Consider the following 16,677-nt stretch of genomic DNA (forward strand, 5'->3'; position numbering starts at 1 on the left):
CGCCCACCTGGGGCTTCAGCACAGCGGCCCTGCAGCCTTGGCACAGTGGCGCTTCAGCTCGGCCCTGGTCCCAGAGACGGTGGCTCCCCATAACCTCAGCACCCATGGTGGCGGTGTGCTCACACCCTGGCCCCAGAGGCAGCAGCCCCTAGGCGCCCAGGCACCAGTGGTGGTGACCCCGCAGCGCTGGGGTCCCACCAGCAGTGGGAGTGTGATGGCTCCCTGCCCCTAGAGGCAGCAGGCCCCAGGCGCCCAGGCACCACCAGTAGTGGCAGCATGACTGTGTCCCACCCCCAGAGGCAGCAGCACCCAGGTGCCCAGGCTCCACCAGCAGCAGCAGCATGACCATGCCCCACACCCAGAGGCAGTGCCCCCCCAGGTGCCCAGGCCACACCAGTGGCAGCAATGTCCCGTCACCCCGGCACCAGAGGCAGTGGCCCCCAGGTACCTGGGCACCAGTGGCGGCAGCAGCGTGCCCAAACCCAGACCCCAGAGGTGATAGCACCCCTGTACCCAGACACCAGTGGCGGTGACCTTCCAGCACCCCAGCCCTACCAGCAGTGGTGGTGTGCCCATGCCCCACCTCCAGAGGCAACAGCCCCTAGGTGCCCAGACACCAGTGGTGGCAACAGCATGCCTGCACCCAGGCCCCAGAAGCGGTGGCCTCCCAGTGCCTGGGCACCAGCAGCAGTGACCCCCCCAGCACCCGGGCCCCACCAGTGGCAGCAGTGTGCCCACAGCCAAGCCCCAGAGGCAGCAGCCCCCCAGTCCCCGGGCATCAGCAGTGGTGGCACACCAGTGCCCAGGCCCCAGTGGCAACAACCCCATAGCACCCTGGCCTCACCACTGGCAGCGTGTGCCCATGCCCCTGCACCAGAGGAAGTGGCAGCTTAGGCCCTACTGTGCCACAGCCCCAGCTGCTCTGGCTGGACAGCGCCATGGCCTCAGCTGCTCCAGCTCCGCCACGCCACAGCCCCAGCTCCTTTGGTTCGACTGTGCCCTAGCCACAGCTGCGTTGGCTCAACTGCGCCCGCTCCCAGCTCCTTCGGCTTGACCGCACCCCTAGCTCCAGCTGCTTTGGCTTGGCTATGCTCGGGCTCTAGCTGACTTGGCACCAGCAACTTCGGCCCAGGCGCACTCCAGTTCCAGCTTCTTCGGCCCACTGGGGTTCCAGCTCCTGCTTCTTCAGCCCAGCCACGCTTCAGCTGCAGCTGCTTCAACCCACCCGCCCCCAAGCCCCAGCTGCTTCAGCCTAGCTGCGCTCCAGTCCCAGCTGTTCCCACGCTCCAGCTGTTCCCACGCTTCACCCCCAGCAGCCTCTGCTCAGCTGTGCTTCAAATCAGCTGTATTTCAGCTCAGCCATGCCTCAGCTCAGCTAGAGGCCAACTAGAGCACCTGTGGATCAAGGCGGGCTAGAATACACAGCCCTTGACGCCCACCTAGTGGTGGCAAGAGGAAACTGTGACCATATATTTTCACTATGAGGAAAAATAAGCCAACACTGATAAGCACTATGCAAAATATATTAAATCTCCAGATCAAAAGGAAAATGATAAGCACCTAGAAATCAACTCTGAAAGCACAGAAATGTATAAACTTAAAGACAGAGAATTCAAAATAGCCATCATAAAATGCTCAATGAAATACAAGAAAACACAGATAGACAATTCAGTGAAATCAGGAGTTTCTTCACAAAAGAAATTGAAACTATAAAGAGAAACCAATCAGAAATCTTAGAGATGAAAAACACAATAGAGGAGATAAAGACAAATCTGGAAGCCTGAAGCATCAGGGCTGACAATATGGAGGAAAGAATTAGCAATATTGAGGATAGCAATGCAGAAATGCTCTGGATGGAGGAGGAAGGAGAACTAAGACTAAAAAGAAATGAAGAAACTCGCTGAGAAATATCTGACTCAATTAGGAAATCCAACCTAAGGATTATAGGTATTCCAGAGGGAGAATAGAGGGAAAAAGGACCAGAGAACTTGTTCAAAGAAATAATAGCTGAGAACTTCCCAAACCTGGGGAAGGAGCTGGAAATACCAGTGAAAGAAATCAATAGATCTCCTAAATATATCAACATGAAAAGACCCTTTCCAAGGCATATGGTAGTAAAGCTGACAAGTCAACAACGAAGAAAAAATATTAAGGGCAGCTAGACAAAAAAAAAAAATAATGTACAAAGGAATTCCTATCAAGCTCTCAGTCAATTTCTCAACAGAAACGTTACAGGCTAGGAGAGAGTGGAACAATATATTCAAAATTCTGAAGGACAAAAACTTTCAGCCAAGAATACTCTATCCAGCGAAACTATCCTTCAAATATGATGGAGAAATAATAACTATCTCAGATAGACAAAAGCTAAAGGATTTCATTGCCACAAGACCCCCACTATAAGAAGTGCTCAAGAAGGCCCTCATGCCTGAGAAAAAAAAGAGAAAGGGGATTCATAGTTTTGAACAAGGAGGAAAATAGGTTGACAAAACCAGAAAATTGCAGCTCTCTATCAGAATAGATTCGCAAACACTTAATTGTAAACCCAAATATCAAGGGAAGGTAAGCACCAAAAATAAATATAACCTCATCACGTTAAACACAAACCCACAACGCAAGAAGGAATAAGATGTGACAACAATAAATTAGAAGGGGAAGAGGAAAGGGATCAAATCGACTTATTCTAAGGGAATAAGAGGCCATCAAAAAATGGACTGTCACATCCACGAGATTTTTTTACGCAAACCTCATGATAACCACTAACCAAATAATCAGAACGGAGTCACACACGATAAAGAAAGAGGAAACTAAGAGAACCCCCATACAGAACTACCAAACTGAATTGGTAGTCCGAAACACACGGGACAAGAAACAAAAGAAATGCAAAAGAACCAGAAAAAGAGCAATAAAATAACAACAATAAGCCCTCATATATCAATAACTACCCTAAATGTAAATGGACTGAACTCTCCAATCAAAAGACACAGAGTAGTGGGATGGATTATAAAACAAGACCCAACAATATGCTGCTTCCAGGAAACACGTCTCAGCTCTAAAGACAAACACAGGCTCAGAGTGAAAGGATAGAAGACAGTACTCCAAGCTAATGGCAAACAAAAGAAAGCAGGTGTTGCCATACTTATATCAGACTAAGTTGACTTCAAGATAAAACAGGTAATGAGAGACAAAGAGGGGCAATATATAATGATAAAAGAGACGCTCCACCAAGAAGACACATCACTTTTAAATATATATGCACCCATGGGCTGGCCCCATGGCTTAGCGGTTAAGTGCGCGCGCTCCGCTGCTGGCAGCCCGGGTTCGGATCCCGGGCGTGCATCAACGCATTGCTTCTCCGGCCATGCTGAGGCCGCGTCCCACATACAGCAACTAGAAAGATGTGCAACTATGACATACAACTATCTACTGGGGCTTTGGGGGAAAAAAAATAAATAAATAAAAATCTTTAAATTAAAAAAAATAATAATAAATAAATATATATGCACCCAACACAGGAGCACCAAGCTACAGAAAGCAACTGTTAACAAACCTAAAAGGAGATATTAACAACACAATAATAGTAGAGGATCTTAACACCCCACTTTCATCAATGGATAGATCATCCAAACAGAAAATCAATAAGGAAATAATGGACTTAAAAGAAAAACTTGATGAGGTAGACTTAATAGATATATATATAGAGAGAGCACTCCATCCAAACACAGCAGATTACACATTCTTCTCAAGTGCACATGGAACATTCTCAAGAATAGACCACATGTGGGGAAACAAAGCATGCTTATATAAATTTAAGATTGAAATTATAACCAGCATCTTTTCCAACAATAACGCCATGAAGCTAGAACTCAACTACAAGAAAAAACAAGGAAAGTGACAAAGTTGTGGAGACTGAACAACATACTACTAAACAACCAATTGGTCATCAATGAAATTAAAGGAGAAATAACTTCATACCTGGAGACAAATGAAAAAGGAAATACACCATACCAACTCATATGGGATGCAGCAAAAGTAGTCCTGAGAGGGAAACTCATGGCGATACAGGCCCACCTTAATAAACAAGAAAAATCCCAAATAAGCAACCTCAAACTATGCCTACCAGAATTAGAAAAAGAACAGACAAAGCCTGAAGTCAGCAGAAGGAGGGAAATCATAAAAATCAGAGCAGAAATAAATGAAATTGAAATTAAAAAATGGTAGAAAGGATCGATGAAACAAAGAGCTGGTTCTTTGAGAAGATAAACAAAATTGACAAACCCTTAGCCAGACTCACCAAGAGAAAAAGTGAGAAGGCTCAAATAAACAAAATTAGAAATGAAAAAGGAGAAATTACAACAGATACCACAGAAATAGAAAAGGTTATAAGAGAATACTGTGAAAAACTATGTGCCAACAAATTGGACAGTCTAGAAGAAATGGCTAAATTCTTAGACTCATAACTTCCTAAAACTGAATCAAGAAAAAAGAGAGAACCTGAATAGACCAATCACAAGTAAAGAGATTGAAACAGTAATCAAAAACCTCCCAAAAAATAAAAGTCTGAGACCAGATGGCTTCTCTGGAGAATTTTACCAAACATTCAAAGAAGATTTATCTTTCTCAAACTATTCCAAAAAATAGAGGAAGATGGAACACTTCCCAACACATTCTATGAGGCCAACATCACCTTGATACCAAAGCCAGGCAAAGACAATACTAAGAAGGAAAACTACAGACCAATATCCCTGAAGAACATAGATGCAAAAATTCTCAACAAAATATTGGCAAACCGAATACAGCAATACATTAAAAAGATCATACACCATGATCAAGTGGGATTTATACCAAGGACACAGGGATGTTTCAACGTCTGCAAATCAATCAGTGTGATACACTACATTAACAAAAACAGGAATAAAAACCATATGATTATCTCAATAGATGCAGAGAAGGCATTTGACAAGATCCAACATCCATTTATGATAAAAACTCTCAACAAAATGGGTATAGAAGGAAAGTACCTTAACATAAAAGGCCACATATGACAAACCCACAGCCGACATTGTACTCAACGAGGATAAACTGAAAGCCATCCCTCTGAAAACAGGAATAAGACAACGGTGCCCAGTCTCGCCACTCTTATTCAACACAGTACTAGATGTTCTGGCCAGAGCAATTAGTCAAGAAAAAGGAATAAAAGGAATACAAATAGGCAACGAAGAAGTAAAACTCTCGCTGTTTGCAGATGACATGATCTTATATATAGAAAATCCTAAAGAATCCATCGGAAAACTATTAGAAATAATCAACAACTACAGCAAAGTTTCAGGGTACAAAAATCAACTTAGAGAAATCAGGTCCATTTCTATATACCAACAGCGGACTAACAGAAAGAGAACTCAGGAAGATAATCCCATTTGCAGTTGCAGTAAAAAGAATAAAATATCTAGGAATAAATTTAACCAAGGAAGTGAAAGACCTATACAATGAAAACTGTGAGACATTATTGAGTGAAATCGATGACATAATGAAATGGAAAAATATTCCATGCATTTGGATTGGAAGAATCAACATAGTTAAAATGTCCATGCTACCTAAAGCAATCTACGATTCAGTGCAATCCTAATCAGAATCCCAAGGACATTCTTCATGGAAAAAGAACAAAGAATACTAAAATTTATATGGGGCAACAAAAGACCCTGAATAACTAAAGCCATCCTGAGAAAAAAGAAGAAAGCTGGAGGCATCACAATCCCTGACTTCAAAACATACTACAAAGCGATAGTAATTAAAATAGCATGGTACTGGTACAAAAACAGACACACAGATCAATGGAACAGAATTTGAAAGCCCAGAAATAAAAGCACACATCTACGGATAGCTAATCTTGAACAAAGGAGTTAAGAACATACAATGGAGAAAGGAAAGTCTCTTCAATAAATGGTGCTGGGAAAACTGGACAGCCACTTGCAAAAGAATGAAAGTAGACCATCTTCTTCTGCCATACACAAAAATTAACTCAAAATGGATCAAAGACCTGAAGGTGAAACCTGAAACTATAAAACTCCTGGTGGAAAATATAGGTAGTACGCTATTCATCATCAGCCATAAAGGGATCTCTTTGAATTCCATGTCTACTCAGACAAGGGAAACAAAAGAAAAAATAAACAAGTGGAACTTCATCAAATTAAAGAGCTTCTACAAGGCAAATGAAACCAGGATCAAAATGAATAGGCAACCCACCAGCTGGGAAAAAATATTTGCAAACCATATATCCAACAAGGGATTAATCTCCATAATATATAAAGAACTCACACAACTGAACAAGAAAAAAACAACCTGATCAAAAAATGGGCAGAGGAAATGAACAGACACTTCTCCAAAGAAGATATACGGATGGCCAATAGGCAGATGAAAAGATGCTCAACATCACTATTCATCAGGGAAATACAAATCAAAACCACACTAAGATATCATCTTACACCCATTAGAATGGCTATAATCACCAAGACAAAAAACAACAAATGCTGGAGAGGCTGTGGAGAAATGAGAACACTAATTCACTGCTGGTGGGATTGCAAACTGGCACAGCCTCTATGGAAAACAGTATGGAGATTCCTCAAAAAATTCCTCAAAAAATAGAAATACCTTATGATCTAGCTGTCCCACTGCTGGGTATCTACCCAACGAACCTGAAATCAGCAATCCAAAGAGGCTTATGCACCCCTATGTTCATTGCAGCATTATTCACTATAGCCAAGACATGGAAGCAACCCAAGTGTCCCTCGACAGATGATTGGATAAAGAAGATGTGGTGTATATATATATGTGTATATATATATATATATATATATATATATACACACACACACAATGAAATACTGCTCAGCCATAAAAAAAGACAAAATCATCCCGTTTGCAACAACACGGATGGACCCTGGAGAGTATTATGTTAAGCGAAATAAGCCAGAAAGAGAAAGACAAACCCTGCATGATTTCACTCATGTGGAAGAGAAACCAACACACGGACAGATAGAACTGTTTGGTGGTTACCAGGGGCAAGGGGGGTGGGGGTGGGCACAAGGGTGAAGGGATACAACAAAAATTTCACAATCAAAAAATCAAAAAAAACACAAAAACCCAGCAACCCTGAAATAGCTGGCACCAGGGTTTTAATCTAGTTTAATACTATTTAGCTTCCTTTTTGGGCTAGCACCTTGAATCCAGGTTGGATTATGAACCAAGTGTTGGGGCTTCCCATAGTCTCCAAACAGGAAACTCTGGAGGCTCACCCTGGGAAGCATTCCATGGATAAACTGATGGTCTCAAATTCATTTCTTTGGGATGAAAGCAATGATTTATGGATATGTTGAGAGATGAGAGAAGGTGCCAAGGATCAGGATTAATATACTAATATTATTTACTGTGTGCCAGGCACTATTCTAGGTACTTTACATATGTTAATTTATTTAATCCTCTCAAAAACACCTGTAAGGAAGAAACTGAGGCACAAAAGGTTTGACTAACTTACCCAAGGTCACTCACCTAGTAAGAGTAGAGGGGTAGGTACTTTGAACAATGGGTTACATGACTGTTGCATTGCAAAGAAAAGGCAGATTAAAGCATCCAGATGACAGATGTGCATTGTGCCTCTCCTTGAACATCACTGTTTCCTGAATAAGCATTGTTTCCCTGATGTTTAAGCATTTTCTCTGCCTTTAAAAGTTAGACATTTTGTTGTTAGTGTCTTCATAGTTATTAAAGATTCTGCCAGGCCAAAAATGAGAAATAACCAAGTAGTATGTTAATCTAAAAGTCATAATTCTAAGAGTTTCTCCATTTAGGCCTTATTTTTCTTTAAAGCCCTTCATTCTCAAAATGCATACCTACCACATACTATGTAATAGATAATATGCAGAGTCATTGACTTGAATTTTGCATTTGAAAGGATTTCCTCATTTTTTTCCTCTTAGTTGGAAACAATGGAGCATAAAATTGTAAATATAATTTTTTTATTTCGGTATAAAAACTTTTACTCTAAAGAAAGGAAGAATAGAAAGCTTATTTAAATGTGACTAACTTGAAATGGAGAAAAATATATTTTGTGTGCTCCATTTGTAGACATTGGTTTGGAGGTTTTTTGTTTTTGTTTTGTTTGCTGTTTTATTCAGTACTTAAATATTTATCTTGGATTATCAGGTCACAGTCTTTTTTTCCCCCCAATGACAGAAATTTATTTTACAGTTGTCTGGAATTTTGTTTCAAAAACTTATTATTAACTTAGATAATGTTCAAGAAAGCATAAATAAAGCCACTAGCAATATCAAAGTTTGGATTTTCACCTTAATTAAGATGTTAGCCAGGTAACAATACGTGTGAGCTCCGCTCCTGTGATCCTGTGGTTTGTTGTGTCCTAGTGAATTCTTTATGCTTACAGTTCAGTGTCAAGGTTGCTATTTTATAAAGTGAGGATAATAGTATTAAAAACAAAACAAAATCAGTCTTTTCAATGTTTTCTTCTTTGTGGAGGTATAGTTTTGCAGAGCACACAGGCTTTAGAATCAGATAAACCTGTTAGAACCCCAACTCTGCTACTCACTAAAGTGTAACCTTGGCAATTTAACCATTTAATTTCTCTATTTGCAAAATGAAGGTAATGGATCCAATCTGTATTAGTCAGACTTCTCCAGGGAAGCAAAGCCAGTAGGATATGTGTAGATATAGATAGATAGAGAGGTTTCTTATAAGGAATTGAGTCATGTGATTATGGAGGCTGAGAAGTCCCAAGATCTGCAGTTGACAAGCTGGAGACCCAGGAGAGCCAATGTGTATCTGCAGTCTGAGTCTGGAGGCCTGTGAACCAGCAGAGCTGATGGTATAAATTCCAATCTGAAAGCTGGCAAGTTTGAGACCCAAGAAGCGCTGATGTTTCAGTCTAAGTCCAAAGGCCATAAAAGACCAGTGTTTCAGCTCAAACAGTCAAGCAGGAGGAGTTCCCTTTTTTTTGTTCTGTTCAGGTGTTCAATTAGTTATGAGGCCTACACACACTAGAGAGGGCAATCTGCTTTATTCAATCTACTGATTCAAGTGTTAATCTCATCCAGAAGTACCCTCACAGACACATCTAAAAAGAAAATTTGCCAGTTATTTTACCATCAAAGCAAGTTTATTCAGAAATAGCCAAAAGAATTGCAATTCTGGATGTCCATGCTGCGGCAAACCATAGGCAAATCCGCAGAATAAAGGGAGGGGCTTGCTTTTATAGAGAAAAAGGGGGAATAGGGAGGGACTGTTATAAACAAAAATCAATTGGGGGAAAGTAACAGTTCAGGGTGGCAATGTCTTCTCATTGGCTGAACGGCAGTGTTTCTTATTGGCTGGGCTGTTGTTGGGTGGGGAGAGAAATCTTCCTTCAGTAGTAAAGTAGTTGTACTTCCTGTTGGAGATGCAAGGTATGTCTCTTCCTGCTTGGAGTAATTAACGATGTATGATAGGATGTAAGAGCTCCCTCTACAGGCCTTCCTGACTTCAATTTAGTTGAGGTTTCTCTAATTCATTTCACATTTTCCCCTTTTAATCGAGATCTTTCTCTGAAGGTATTGCTGATCAATGGTCAGGTTCTCTGCATGTAGTGGTATTGTCCCTCGGTGCTGGGAAGGATCTTTCCCTCCCACATTGGAGGGAAGGTAAATAGTGGTTGGAAACCATTTAGGCCACATTTCAGTAAGAGAAAGGTTAGAAGGGAGAACTCTTGGGCATTTCCTATCTGAAGTCTCTATTTCTCTAAGGTCATAAGCATTGGAAATCATCTTGAAGTGCTGAGCTAGCATCACCTTATTGGACACATCATTTTTACAGAGGTTAGACAGGCAGTGGGTACAGAACTTTACAACAAGTATACAGAGTAAGATTAAGAGCAATATTATAAACCCACTTTGCAGGGTGCTTCTAAACCAGGAGCCCAGACCTAAAGGTAACCAGCTGGAAAAAACACAAAAGACGGTGGACTGTTAGGTGAAATTTGTTGTGGCCAATGTACTTACTCTCTAATCTTCTGTGATCGGGTTTTTACTCCCCTAGAGGCATTTATCCATGTGCAACAGGAGGTGTTCACCTCTGCACAGATACCTCCTTGCTCAGCAAGTAGATTATCAAGGCTTATACAGTTCTCCAAAACTACCTTGGCCAATGCATTCAGTGACCATCGCTGTGCTGAAATTGCTTTGGCTGTGGAGTTGGCCAGCTCTTCTAGTGTTGAAGTGTAGAAAGCTCTTCCCATGGAGGCAAACCGAGAGTCACACATGCCTCCTGAAAGTTCTTGTTTAAAGATTCAATGGGAGAGACCCATGAGAGGTCTCTGTTTGATGATGCAGAGAGAACAGGTCAGTGAATACCGCAAGGGCGTCCTGTCCTTATATTTTCCAGCTATCAAGGTAGTGAGTTGCCTGGGCGTAAAGGCTGTTACTGAAACCTCCACGGATGAAGACATAACCAGGGATGTACATAAAGCTCCTGCATTAGTGATATCATTTATAGACTCATTCATTGGCATAGAGGCATTAGTATTATATAATCAAGGTTCAGATACTGTGTTGTTACATACCAAGAGATTGCCTAAATACGTGGACGTGTTAAGAATATACAAACAGTTCAACTTACATTGATGGTCCCACAAAATTTTTCATGCAAATATTTGAAAGCTCTTGTTTTCCCCTTCTAAGGCTGGGTTGAATTAAAGCAAGGGACAAGTTTAGATGGGCTTAGCACCCTGACTCAGTAAAAGGGGCCAGCAGAGCAATTTAGACAAATAACAGCATCTGGAATCCCAGTGAAATTGCTTATAGGGTGAACTAAGGGGTCTTGACTGTCTTGGACAGACCGAGGTTTCTGATGATAAATCCAGCAATCAGAGGTTTCCCACTTTTGCAAGGGATTGGGAAATGCAGACAAGAGCATTGTCCTTCCAGGAAAGAGAGGGAGAAAATAAATTAAGAAACAAAGTGGGAAGAGGGTATAAAGGCCTGGTCCAGTCATCTTGGGAAAGCTGTCTGCCTCAGATGTCAGCTGCTTCTCTTCCTAGTCAGTTTGATTTGGAAATCCCCAGCGATAGTATACGTGTCAGGTGAAGCCTTCTTTAGCTGTGCGACATGTACCCAAGGCTTGAGTTCCTGAAGTTTGGCTTCCCTCTGGGTAGTGAGGAGGACCTGGTATGATGCCTTCCAAGGAGATTTCAAGGGTAGTAATATTGGAAACATCAGTTTGGAGCATTGTTGCCAGATATTTAAGGAAACTGGAAGAAGGTAGGATCCAGATCATCTTACAGGTATATAACAAAACCTTAAAGACAATAGGGCTAGACTTTAATATCTGCAAAGGTGCAAGCCTAATTTCTCTCTCCACAATTACTCCCATTTTTATTAAAGATAATCATAATAAAACTAATTTGTTTGTATTAAACTTAGCCTGATTATTTATATAAATGCAGCAAAAATAGTGATTGACCATACAAACTCTTTTTAAAGATTGCTTTGCTGGAAGCTTGTAAACAAGCAGTTCCTTAAAGCTATCTGGTCATATCTTAGTCTACATATATCTCTCTTAAATATGACATTCTGATCAAAGCTTTGGTAATATTAGCCAATATTTCCAGTTGTTATTTTAATTGTCCTGTTATAAGGAGAACAGATTCTCATTGCATTTATGCAAATACACATATTGTCATGAAAAGAATACTTAAGAGTTTCCAAATTCTGGAGAGATTAGGTAGGGAAAAAAGGATAAATGTTTCAACCCTTGTTTTGCAGGTTTTGCAGAGGGGAAAAGGGAAAGATGGCACTGGGGCTGGAGCCTGTGCACAAAATGGCTGGTGGGTTAAAGTCTGAGACAAAGAAGTCTGGGAAGACAAACAAGATGGTGCCTGAGACAAAGAAGAATGGGGAGGGGAACATGAGGCTTCAGAAGCCATTTTGTTCCCCCTCAGTTTTTTAGTTGTTTCAGCTAATTTAGACAAGGTATCTTGTAGTGAGGCAATTTTAGAGTTTTCTGCATGTCCAGAAGCCTCCAGCTACCAATGAAAATAGGCGTATTCATTTTGCTTAATTTTAGAGCCATGGTCTTCCATTTGGCTTTAAGAAAAGCAAGTTTGGGGAGATCAAAAGTTCCCCATAATGGCCATTGTAATTATGTACTTCTCTTTGTCAGTTTCACCCCCTTAGTTAAAAATGTGCATGTAGGGGCCCCAAAGTTCTTAAACATAAGCCTGGCTAGGATGCCTGAAGGAGGACTTTCCTCAGAACATTTAGATGATTGGGATCCCATTTCTGAAATTTTCTCTGAAAACCCAAGAAAGTTGCTAGGGTCCTTAATCCCCCAAGAAATCTAAACATGAAAGAACATTGCCAGATTTTCAGCCCTGATTCCAAAAGGAGTCTGAAAACCAAACCCCAGAAGGAAGTGTGCTACCTTCAGAAAATAACTGAGTGCTCATTAAGAATGATGCCTTGAACTCAAGGACAGAGACTTGAACCAGGAAGGACAAATTCCTACCCCTGACAGGACAATGCCTCTGCTGATCCTGAATAAAATCAGAGAGCTCAAAACACAAGGAGAGTGGAGCTCAGAATCCTAGAAGGCACTCACCAAACTGAAAGTAGGTGACAGCTCACAGAAGCGATGAGCACAAGGGGCCCAGTGCGTGTACCTCACTTGATTCTGGGGGTTGCCATCTCTCAAGGGTCACCTCCTTCAGATGCCACTTCTGACACCATATATGTCACCTTAAAAAGCAAATTCACCAGTTATTTTACCTTCAAAACAAGTTTATTCATGTATAATCAAAAGAATTGCAATTCAAGACTTGCATGCTATGGTGAACCATAGGCAAATCCAAAGAACAAAGGAAGAGGCTTGGTTTAATAGAGAAAAAGTGAGAGTAGGGAGAGGCTGTTGTTAAACAAAAGTCCATTGCAGGGAAGTAACAGTTCAGGGTGGGAATGGCTTCTCATTGGCTGAATTGCGGCATTTCATTAGCTGGGCTGTTGCCAGGTAAGGAGAGAAGTCTTCCTTCAGTAGTGAAGTAGTTTTATTTCCTGTTGGAGATGCAAATGTATGTCTTTTCCTGTTTGGAGTAATTGACAATGTGTGATAGGGCGTGAGAACTCCCCCTACAGGCCTTCCCAACTTCAATTTAGTTGAAGCCTAACTTCTCTTATTCATTCAATTAATTCATTCATTAAATTTTCTTTTCATTTCATAGCCAACTGTCTGGGCACCTTGTGCCCTAGTCAAGTTGATACATAAAATTAATCATCACAAGTTCCCCGCTTGTCAACTTGGCACCCATATGGCATCTCTTAAACCATACTTAATCTCCAAATAAAGACAATAACAAGGTCATAATTCCACCTCACGTGATACAACTATCCAATTTACAACCAGAAACACACTGACCTCTTTCTCAGAAGAGGATGTAAAGTTCTTGAGTGATATTCATTATTCTCCTTGATATCCTGTACCTTAAATACTATGATGTAGAATTAACAATACTTAAATGCTATCATATAAAGTCAATACACCTTATGTTACATGATAAGGGAATAAGAGGGGAAAGAAAACAAATATAATTTGCTTTATACACGCACACGCACACATGTTCATAACAACATAGGGAGGAAATATTCATGGCAATTATAGTCCTCATTTCTGTAACTGGTCACATGGTTGTAGTTGGTATTTATATTTACCTTCTTCTGCTACCCAATTCTGTATCCCTTAGTCTTCAGCAAGCACCTCAGCTAGTTGTGGTTCTTTACCTGGTGGAGTGACTCAAACCATAATTCCTGAAGTATATGGGCCATTAGTCCTGCCTGGATTGGCTTGTAGTTTTCCATTGACTTTAATTACAAGGCATAGTAATACTGAGAGACATCCTAAGGAAGCTCTTGTATTCCAGACATACTCTTCTTTACCTCCATTGTGGAGTAGTAGTCCCTTTACGAGTCCTAACTCCAGGGTTAAGGCTTTCAAAAAGTAGTGCACGTTTTTTTTTTTTTTAAATACTTAAGGCTTTAATTGGAAACATTTTTCAATGCTTGTAGCCTCTTTATGCACTAGGGACAGAAGTGGGGTGTTGGAGGGATGTTCCAAAATATCTTCTATTATACCTGGAAAAATATATGCAGTTCCTAAATTTCAGGTTATTATGCTGTTAGATGAGCAGCATGAAAAACAAGATTTTTTTCCTAACTTTCTTGATTCAAGGGTCGAGTGGTGGAAAATATCTCAAAGCGATGTGGTGGTTTCCTGAGGAAGCTCAGCTTGCGAGGCTGCATTGGTGTCGGGGATTCCTCCTTGAAGTAAGTCAAATCCACAGTGACTCACTTTGTCAAGGCAGCTTGTGGCTGACATCTTCATCAGCAAAAATAAACATGTTATGTGCTTTTCTAATGTTAAATTCTTTCTATGGTAATTTGCATAGAATAATGAGAGAACCATGACTTTGGAGTCAACAGGCCTGGGTTAGAAACTGAGCTCCAGTGTTGTTAGGGCTGTGACCTTTGGACAAATGATTTCATCTCACTGAGTGTCAGTTCTCTTTTCTGCAAAGTGAAGGCAGTTATAGCTCCTGCATGGAAATGTCATAAGTATCACATGAAATAACGTATATGAAGTGCCTGGCACATAAAACATATATGAAGTGCCTGGCACATAATAATATTATAATGTTAGTTCACCTCTCTTCTAGTCCTTTTTCACTTTCCCATCTTCCTACTTTCCTTCTCATAAGAGTAACTACCTTTTTATATAAATTATACTAATTAAGAAAATAATTCTTTCAAAAACTTCCTTAGCATAACCTGGAATTTTGCTTACTCATAGTGGGATATGATTATCACTTTCATTTTATTATAGTAGGCAGTATATCCTATCCAACCAAATGCTCGCCCACCTCTTACTGGTTAGCCATTGTTTATTGGAGATATTATCAAACCACTGTTAAGGATGTGTGCTTTGAGCTTTTCTGGAGACAAGACGTAATTAAAAGCTCTATGTCCTTACCCGTGTGGCCTCTAGTGTTGTCTGAGGTTGCCTAAATTAGGACACACACCATCTCCTAGAACCTTGGAACAGACTTTGTCTGTTGCAGACGTAAGCATTACCATGGTGTACATCAATCACAGACTGCCAGTAAGAATGTGTAGTACATAATGATTGCAGACAGTAGAATTTGTAATGGAAACATCTGCTACACCATTGCTAAGAAAATTGATTCATAACATCTTTTAAGGATCCAAAAACTCCCTTTAAATGTTATGGAACAAAGTGTTTTTTTAATAAATCAAGAAATTCAGATCATCAGACTAAATTTTCTGCTGCTTCAAAAGCTTTGTAAACCAGTGGAATAGATTGATTCTATTTTAACAGGAAGCTTAACTGTACCAAATAGGTCCTAAGATAATTTGTAATAGAAAACGTGTCTAATAGTAGTTTCCTTGAAGAAACTGAAATAAATGTGAAGATGTGCATTGTCAGTGAGGAATATCGAATAAATATATTCTTATTTGGGCAATTGCAATAAAGCCATGTATGCTAGCAAACTATCCTATAAGGCTAAGAATGTTTACTGGTTTACCATAAGTTTTAGACCAGAAATCTGTATTAATGTCTACATACGTTTTTAATATGTGAGACCAGATTGCTGTGAGAAATAATGATAAGCATAATCACAAATTATGACTCAGAAAGAATTTTATGCCTCCAGTTTTCTATTATAATCACCTAGAATTAGTCTTGGCCTCTATTCTGCCCCCGCATGTGTATTGTTGTTCTTTTGGTGGGTGGGAGACTAGTCATTTACAAATGTTGACTGAGACCCTGCTATATCAGGCGCTGATGTAGGCAATGGAGATACAATAGTAATAAAAATAGATTCAAATCCCAGTACTAATGGATCTTGCATGTGTATTCTCTGTACCTCCTGCTCCATCATTATATATGAAGTCCTATGGATTTTTTAGTAGCTTTATTGAGTTATATAATTGAGATACAATAAACTGTACATATTTAAAGTGTAAAATTTGATAAATTCTGGCATATGTATATAACCATGAGACCAACACTATAATCAAGATAATGAACATATCCATGTCCCACAAAAGTTTCCTCATGTGCCTTTGTAATCCCTCCCTACCTCCCACCCCGTCTCTGCCCCATCTCTAGGCAACCACTGATCTACTTCCTGTCGCCATAGGTTAGCTTTCATTTTCTAAAATTTTATATGTGGGGCCGGCCCCGTGGCTTAGCGGTTAAGTGTGCGTGCTCCGCTGCTGGCGGCCCGGGTTCAGATCCCGGGCGCGCACCGACGCACCGCTTCTCCGGCCATGCTGAGGCGGCGTCCCACATGCAGCAACTAGAAGGATGTGCAACTATGACATACAACTATCTACTGGGGCTTTGGGGGAAAAATAAATAAGTAAAATTATTAAAAAAAAAAAACCCATAAAATTTTATATGTAATTATACAGAATGTACTCATTTTTGCCTGGCCTCTTTCACTCAACATAATTGTTTTAAAATTCATCCATGTTGTGTGTATCAATAGTTCGTTCCTTTTTATTGCTGAGTAGTAGTCTGTTGTATGGATATACTACAATTTATTTATTCATTCATCTATTTATGGAC

The 16,677-nt window shown here is 40.5% G+C and overlaps 1 protein-coding gene across 4 annotated transcripts in view; it reads left to right on the forward strand.

Moving 5' to 3' along the window:
- FBXL2 (F-box and leucine rich repeat protein 2) overlaps positions 1 to 16,677 on the forward strand; it is a 132,052-nt gene that overhangs the window by 51,992 nt on the left and 63,383 nt on the right. For 3 of the 4 annotated variants that reach the window (XM_058554652.1, XM_058554660.1, XM_058554670.1), the window contains one exon: positions 14,257 to 14,351. The exons of the other annotated variant lie outside the window; for it this stretch is intronic. In XM_058554652.1, the coding sequence (XP_058410635.1) occupies positions 14,257 to 14,351 (95 nt within the window). The remainder of the gene's footprint in view (positions 1 to 14,256; positions 14,352 to 16,677) is intronic. 4 annotated transcript variants of the gene reach the window in all.

The sequence above is a fragment of the Diceros bicornis genome, chromosome 2 (genome assembly GCF_020826845.1).
Source record: "Diceros bicornis minor isolate mBicDic1 chromosome 2, mDicBic1.mat.cur, whole genome shotgun sequence".
Lineage (NCBI taxonomy): Eukaryota > Metazoa > Chordata > Mammalia > Perissodactyla > Rhinocerotidae > Diceros > Diceros bicornis.